This window comes from Amia ocellicauda, chromosome 8 (assembly GCF_036373705.1).
Source record: "Amia ocellicauda isolate fAmiCal2 chromosome 8, fAmiCal2.hap1, whole genome shotgun sequence".
NCBI classification, from domain to species: Eukaryota; Metazoa; Chordata; class Actinopteri; order Amiiformes; family Amiidae; genus Amia; species Amia ocellicauda.
Window position 1 is genome coordinate 27,850,007 of NC_089857.1, and position 8,722 is coordinate 27,858,728.

Below are 8,722 nucleotides of genomic sequence, written 5' to 3' on the forward strand. Positions count from 1 at the left end.
ATCCTCTAATATGTTTAGCCTTAAATTTCAATAGGAGAGTATTATTTTGGTATCTAAGTGATCTCATAATTATGTTAAATAAGCAAGTACCCTGCATTTTTTTTTTTTTTTTTTTTTTTTTTAAAGTTGCTTGTAACCTTGCATTACACTAACGAGCATCCGGCTCTTGAATAACATAAGCCAATTCAAAGTGCTGTATAGTTCACGCTCACCCATTTATTTTCAGTAAACATACAAATAGAGTTGAAATACTGCAAACACTTAAACTGTATCCAGATAGCTACACGAATATCCTTTACTGATTGTTCTGTAAAATGTGTACAAGACCTTGCCATACAGCAAAAAACAAGCCACACTGCTACACACCAAGAATCCTAATTCCTTTCCCATAGTATTGAATTAATTGTTGACAAGGTATGATCATCAAACCAAAACACTAACTGAGTCAGCCAGGCCTTGGAGGAAAGATAACCTGACATCAGTCTCTTCAGATTGCTGACGAGCAAAATGAAAAACAAAACAAAAACAAAGAAACAGCATATAAAATACTGCTTAAGGTGCACAGAGAACAACAATGCACAGACTTTGGGATTAAAGTTTTTTGTAAAGACTAATTTCATTATGAGCAATTAATACTGTTAACACTTATAAATAACAGTATAAAGGAAGCCCTTCACTACAGAAAACAAATTCTTCATTATTGATCTTAATGGTACAAACTGAAGATTGATACCTGAAGTGTCATGCCTATGTACTAAAAAAGCAAAGGGAAACACTAGATATGAGGAGCTACAACCACCAGGAACTATAAAAAACAGAAACACACCTTTGTAAATATAAATGTGTTAAATGCTCTTTTTCAAAATAAAATACATTTGTCGGTTTGATAAAAGAGACTATTTGGAAGTAGTACATGTTGACATGCCCTTGGGTATATTATTAATGACTGTTATATGCTCCTAAATGAATTCAACATCTGTTGAGTATAGCCTGTACAGAATAAATGTGCATGTTGCTGATACATACTCAGTGAAGAATTTGCATTGTACAGTATGCAACACTGACCTTATGTCTGCGGTTAATATCCGTGTTTAAGTCAACTCTAGGGTCAATTTAATTTAAGTGCTCAAAATTGTGGCATTTCTAATGTAATGCAACGGTCATGAAACTCAGTCCAGTACATGAAAAGGGCAAGTATGACGATGACATTAGGTATACCAATGCACAATGTATCCATACACATCGTTGGCTATTATTGTCGCCTTGAAAAGAATCCGCAACCTTGTGTTGACTCATAATAACACGGTTAAATAATAATAGCAGAACAAAATGTTTAGCATTTCATTTTTTATTTATTTGTTTTGCTCATTTGCCAACGTTTGATGTATATTGCTCGATGATTAAAAGGTCAGTTGCCTGCCTGTATCCACTGAATGCAATATGCAATTCACAATTTAAAAAAATTATTAAAAAATGAAAACAGGCTAATTATGGCTGTCACACCAGGCCCGTCATAAATGCATCACTGAACTTTACAAATTGTAATTTTATAAACCTGAGACTAGTCCTTAGTTTATATACGACACAGGTGTTTTGTTGAGCACATTTACCACTTCTAAAATGGACATTTGAATCTGAAGACAGTGAAACAGATCAACTATTGGGATACTCCTGTCTGCAGCTCAGTCAGCACCTTCATTAAACTGCTGAAGGGCTTTAACATTACCATCTTACTTAGCAAAACTAACTTGTTTCTGCATTACCGTCCATTGCTCATGCGGTGAAAACACTTATCATTGAAGAAGATGATTACGATCAAAACGCTTGATTGGGCGACATCTGAATAAGGACGCTGGACATGATGTTTCTAGTCTTATTAAAAATGTTTGTAACGCTGTCGGTGAAGACCAATAAGAAATACAGCACAGGATGCAAATTAAATCAATTAAACGACAACGAGAATTGAGACACTTTCCCGTCCGGCACCCCATCAAACAATCAATTGCAAAGGGTTATTAAATCAAAGATTGCCTCTTCTTAGATCTGTAGAAACAGTACAACTTGTGTATAGGATTACGACTCTGTAAAAAAAAAAAAAAAAAGACATCGAGTATCTTCCAAGCACTGAAACACTATTGCCATATTGAATATAAACACCACTATTGAACATGTCAGTGTTTATTATAATAATGACAATAACAGCAGGCGAAAACTAATAATCAACATCTCCAGCAAATCACATCACAACACAGCCGGAGTGCAAGTATTTCCAGGTGCTTCTATCCTTCAGACACCAATTGTTTGTGCGATGATTTCAAAAAATAAAATGTCGTGTTGGAGACAACTATACAAAAATGCTTTGCGAAAACCCTCCATCCAAATGCGCCCCCTGGCATATGTTTCAATATATCCGTCGCACTTCAGATCCGGATGGGTAAATATCGGATTTAAATGCATTTTTGCTATTATTATTATTATTATTATTATTATCACTCACCTCGACCGAGCAGCCATGGTACGGTTTATAAGCCGAAATTCAGGTTGTTTGCCATCAGCTTTCCGCCAGTCCGTAACTTTGATGTACGCCTTTTGATTTCACATTATTTCCAAAAGAAAATATCCTTGACTAAAAGCCCACATTTCAAACTAAATTCGCTCTCCCGTACTTAGCGTCGGTTCCTGGTCTCAATCCTTGGGACAGTGTGGGCGACTCCATTCAGATAGCCATCCGGGGACTCGAGTGTCTTCTAATCGGGAATGAACGCCAAACAGATGATTAGCAATAAAAGCCTATAGAAGACTGTGCCCACCTCAACCACCTAATGTCACGCCTACATAATATCAGTATCAACACGCGTATCTGAGAACGTAATTAGGTATTTTTAATTGAATATATTAACTTGGCGTACAGTCACACCCCTGCGCAGAAGTGGCAATGGTACGCTCGCTCTGTTCCTATTATGGGCATGTTGTTCTGCCTAAGCAAGCGCAAGTCTCGCAGTGGATTGGGAGCAGTGCAGTTGCGGAGCTCGTCTCACATGAGCCTATCAGGGAAGTCAAAGAGCTGTGTCTGTCTCCTGCCACAGACCTGCACACTCTCACGTCTGTTGCCAAATCCATAACAATGTGCAAATATCCATCGGCACAGGGAGTTCCTGCGGGCTTGGCTCTCTCTGTCCCTCTTTCACTCTGTGTCTTTCATTGCTGCACTGCACTACTTTTTCTGGATAGTGACTGCTACATGTTCTAGCAGCTGTACACATATTAAGACATTGTCACTTTTAATGCATTATATTCATTAAAAAACAAGGCCAATTAAATGCATTTGATTATATTTAAAATATGGGAAGACAATTATTTCTGCCAAATAGGTTGTCAAATGTTTCATAATACATAATCTCCTAAATATTATAGAAGCTATGTGTCCTACTTTATTTACTTTTTGATTCTCCTGAGACCCCTGCAGCCTCAGAACTGAAATTTGAGAAGACTTTAGGTACATATATGGACAAAGTGTTCAACAATAATCCAACACGATTGATGATTTGAAAGGGTCAATACAGTAAAAAGGTGTATTGAATGTCCAGGGTTACTTTGCATGCTGTACTGTGGAAATTCATTATTCAACATCATTTCACAAAGAGGACAAATGAAGCATGTTTTGCATTGAGGACTGTATTTTTAACATATACTGGTACCTCTAGTAAATAAGTAATAAGGATTGTACTGATTGTTTTCTTTTTATGAGTAGTTTAATGATAATACAAGTTTACCCTGTATTTATTTATGTATAGTAGATTAAAATATAATATACACCTTTCAAGTAGAACAAACCAAAGATGGACAAGATTAAAAAATACCTAGTAAAAATAAAAAGGTGAAATAAGCTTTACTGGCGTGACCTGTAAAAGAAAGAAGTGAAACAAAGAAACATCTTGGGGAGGCCTTCAATAAAGGCTGATGATGATCACGATGATCGTGATATATACACTCACCTAAAGGATTATTAGGAACACCATATTAATCCTGTGTTTGACCCCCTTTCGCCTTCAGAACTGCCTTAATTCTACGTGGCATTGATTCAACAAGGTGCTGAAAGCATTCTTTAGAAATGTTGGCCCATATTGATAGGATAGCATCTTGCAGTTGATGGAGATTTGTGGGATGCACATCCAGGGCACGAAGCTCCCGTTCCACCACATCCCAAAGATGCTCTATTGGGTTGAGATCTGGTGACTGTGGGGGCCAGTTTAGTACAGTGAACTCATTGTCATGTTCAAGAAACCAATTTGAAATGATTCGACCTTTGTGACCTGGTGCATTATCCTGCTGGAAGTAGCCATCAGAGGATGGGTACATGGTGGTCATAAAGGGATGGACATGGTCAGAAACAATGCTCAGGTAGGCCGTGGCATTTAAACGATGGCCAATTGGCACTAAGGGGCCTAAAGTGTGCCAAGAAAACATCCCCCACACCATTACACCACCACCAGCAGCCTGCACAGTGGTAACAAGGCATGATGGATCCATGTTCTCATTCTGTTTACGCCAAATTCTGACTCTACCATCTGAATGTCTCAACAGAAATCGAGACTCATCAGACCAGGCAACATTTTTCCAGTCTTCAACTGTCCAATTTTGGTGAGCTTGTGCAAATTGTAGCCTCTTTTTCCTATTTGTAGTGGAGATGAGTGGTACCCGGTGGGGTCTTCTGCTGTTGTAGCCCATCCGCCTCAAGGTTGTACGTGTTGTGGCTTCACAAATGCTTTGCTGCATACCTCGGTTGTAACGAGTGGTTATTTCAGTCAAAGTTGCTCTTCTATCAGCTTGTATCAGTCGGCCCATTCTCCTCTGACCTCTAGCATCAACAAGGCATTTTCGCCCACAGGACTGCCGCATACTGGATGTTTTTCCCTTTTCACACCATTCTTTGTAAACCCTAGAAAAGGTTGTGCGTGAAAATCCCAGTAACTGAGCAGATTGTGAAATACTCAGACCGGCCCGTCTGGCACCAACAACCATGCCACGCTCAAAATTGCTTAAATCACCTTTCTTTCCCATTCAGACATTCAGTTTGGAGTTCAGGAGATTGTCTTGACCAGGACCGCACCCCTAAATGCATTGTGGCAACTGCCATGTGATTGGTTGGTTAGATAATTGCATTAATGAGAAATTGAACAGGTGTTCCTAATAATCCTTTAGGTGAGTGTATATATATATATATATATATATATATATATAGCTAATAGAGATAGCTCCCAACTTCATGAGATGTGGGGTATAGAATAATAGGGATCTATATCATATGGATGGATAAGTCATGCTGCACACTGTCTGTTTCTATAGGTGGAGACCAAATTCTCTCTTCACGGTTGTCCGGTGGCAGGAGTGATACAGTATTCCTTCTAGGATTACATAAGTCATTAAGGTCAGTGGTGTGCCTGAACCCATAAGATCAGCTTTTCTGGTCTGTGGGATTGTAACCCATTCTTAGTACAGAATCTTCATTGTGGAGTCCCAAAAAGTTGTAATTTTTAGGATGCATTAGTGTATCCAAATGTACAAAATTGCATTCCTAGCTAGTGATTGGCTTTGCAATAGCAGAGTTTTTGAAAGCTGAAAGCTGGATTCATAAGAAAAAATATGGTGTTTAAAATTGCAGGACCATATGGTAGCATGTCTGTGACCTACTGAAGGTTTTTTTTTGTAATCCAGTAGTCAAGATACCAAATCTATTAAGTTTTAAATGTCTCTTTCATCATAGCCTTCATCATAGACCTTTATTAAAAGGTCAATTTCCTCCCTGTATCCATTGGATGCAATATGCAATTCACAAGTACAAAAAAATATATATTAAAAAATGAAAACATAGGCTAATTATGGCTGTCAATTAATTCCATGCTCGGGTTTAATGAAAAACTGAAGCATTCAGCCTTCAAGGCCCAGATTTAAAGAATTCTGCCCATAGCAGTTATTGACTGCCAAGATGTGTGGTCAGCAGTGATTTAACATAGTGGTGCTTTTCTATTATACCCCATTGTATGGAAGTTACATGCAATGATTCATGTAGACAACTGCACATATTCTTCCAAACGTGTATCTAATTACTGGTGTTATTCCACACTCCCATTCACAGCCAATGTCTGTAATCCAGAAACACTTTTGACTGTTCTTGAAAAGATCCTTCACCCTCTTAGCAATCTAGATTGGAATATCCAATGCCTTGAAGGCCTTCAGAAATTGGAAACTGAAAACAGTAACAGAAATGGAAAATCTCAGACAGTGAGACGGTTCATATGAGTTGATAGATTACAAAAGGGGGGCAGTCATAGTTGGCCATTTGTAAAGGTGCTGGATATTGTGCTATCTACTGTTAACAGGATGATCATTAAGTTCCAGAGAAGCAAAACTGAAAATCTTGTATGCATGCCCTGCAAATGCAAAGCCTGCAGAATGAACACTTTGCACCATGGATGGAAGTTTGGAAAGCAAACTGTTACATTTTGTTACAGACGTGGAGGGAAAGTTGTGCTTTGGTAAAAACAGAAGAAATGTAAGCTGAATGTCACTGTTTTCACTTCTCATTAAGTGGTTATATATTGGTAGGCCACCACTATTCAAATGATTTTCCAATGAACTAACAAAACTCAACAAAATATGCCAACCTGTCTTTGAAGTTGCATGGTGGGATTTTGATCACCAGACACTCATAAGAAGAGCATAAGAACATAAAGTTTACAAATGAGAGGAGGCCATTCGACCCATTGTGCTCATTTGGTGTGAAGGTATTGGTCTTCAGAGGATCTCTGATCTATATTTTATGACTGTTTGTGCCCAATACATGAAGGAATCCCTAGAAGGACTCCTGTCTATCAATGGCTAGCTTACCAGGATGTGTTCTGTTTTCAATGGTGAAATTTTTCTCAACCCAAATAAATTAATGCCCAATTTGCCTTTCAATGTGTTTTCCCTTTTCAATTTTTTCACAATCTCGTGTCAATGAGGCTAAAGTAATGGAAACATTTTTAAATCAGATATGCATACGGACAAATATAAATTCCTATGCTCTTTTCACAGAAAGGTCCCTGAAAATGTGATTTCTATGCCACAGAGAGCATTTACATAAGAAAATCTCACCAGGAAACCCATGGTTGTCAGATGACATTGTATTTGATGTCACTTGTTTAAAGAAAAGTGTTCAACATATACAATAACACTGGGCTGTGTATGTGTCGCTTCCCTGAGCATTTAATACTTTCATGTTTTAGTGCTGCTGACTGCATTGTTTTTGTTGGAGGAACATGGGTTTGGGAGTGAGTCATTTGGGAGACTGAACCTCTAAAAAATACTTTTTAAGTCTATGCCTTTACATTGATATATAACTTAATCTGAACAAATACTATAGTACTCCTACTGACCCTTTCATTTGTGACTTGTATTACACTTACATACAGAAATACACAGATAATTTGAAATTTCTAATGAAATTTCTCTTCCTGTTTTACAGTTGTTTCTGTTCCTGTCTTGCCATTTTGCTGTGAGATTTACCATATCTTTCTATTTTGTATATAGCATAGTTGTATTTGGTGCTACATTCAAATTAGGGTTAATAGATTATTACATGCTTTAGCTCTTTGCAAGGTAATGGCTTAACAAATTAGGTTGAAAATTAAATCTCCTGAGCTTTCAAGGAGTCTTCAAGCTCATGGATTTAATGTCCCTATTGCTGATAGTACAATTAATAGGCAATTAAGAGCTGTTATTTGTGAATGTAGAGCCTAGGCTGGGAAGATTTCTGCAAGCAAAAAACATCTTGGGAGGCCCTGTAGTTTTTACCAAACTAATTCTCTAGATCATTAAATATATAGGTCATTCCCTCAACTGTCTTCTTAAAAACAACTGGGAAAAATGCCAGACTTATATTCATCCAATAGTCTGGCACTAAGGGCTTTTTGAAGAATGCAATTTAGTTTATTTTCCTGTATACCATTTTACAGCAAGTCCACAAAAAAACACCTAGAGTGCATTCATTTCATTTAAAATGTTCAGGTCTATCTTTCTATATTCTTTGTCACTAATTTATTTCTCACTTTCAGCGACTAAATTATATCATATGTGACTCAATTGATTTTACTACTACTAGAATCACTAATCACAAATATTCAGTCATTTTAAACCCTGCTGGCATGTTTAAGCATTCACATGTGAAATCAATTTTAATCTTGTAAAATATGTAATCAAGTCGTGGATGGGCAAATTATTAAAACTTTAGTAGACTGAATTAGGAGCTAAGCTATATCTTGGGTACCTAAAAAGATTGTTAAAGTTCTCTCCAAAGAATCATGTGTTCTACAGCAAATGTATTATTCATAGAATAAGGAAACCACAAATTAAAACCACTACAAACATATATTTGCTCCCACCATTTGTCTTCAATGAAACATAGCACAAATATCCAATACAAAATGCTAATTGTGTCATATTGTGGTGGTTAAGACATTTATTTTCGACAATGTACAAAATTAAACAATCTGGAAATTTCAAAAACATGCAATTCAATATGTTTTAAATAGCTTACAAATGGAGAAAAGATATGTCTGGATTATTAAATGTAAATAAACTGTTCCTATACATGACTATTGATTTTGTGCTGTTTACTATGTGTAGTTAATGATACTTTACAGTACAGTTACAAGGCATGAAGGCTTTTAGTACACAAGGT

General features: G+C 37.0%; 1 protein-coding gene across 1 annotated transcript in view; it reads right to left on the reverse strand.

Annotated features, from left to right (window-relative positions):
• aff1 (AF4/FMR2 family, member 1) overlaps window positions 1-2,815 on the reverse strand; it is a 55,840-nt gene extending 53,025 nt beyond the window's left edge. The window contains exon 1 of the mRNA XM_066710899.1: window positions 2,498-2,815. Within this exon, the coding sequence (XP_066566996.1) occupies window positions 2,498-2,514 (17 nt within the window). The 5' untranslated portion in view covers window positions 2,515-2,815. The remainder of the gene's footprint in view (window positions 1-2,497) is intronic.
• Between the last annotated feature and the right edge of the window lie 5,907 nt (window positions 2,816-8,722).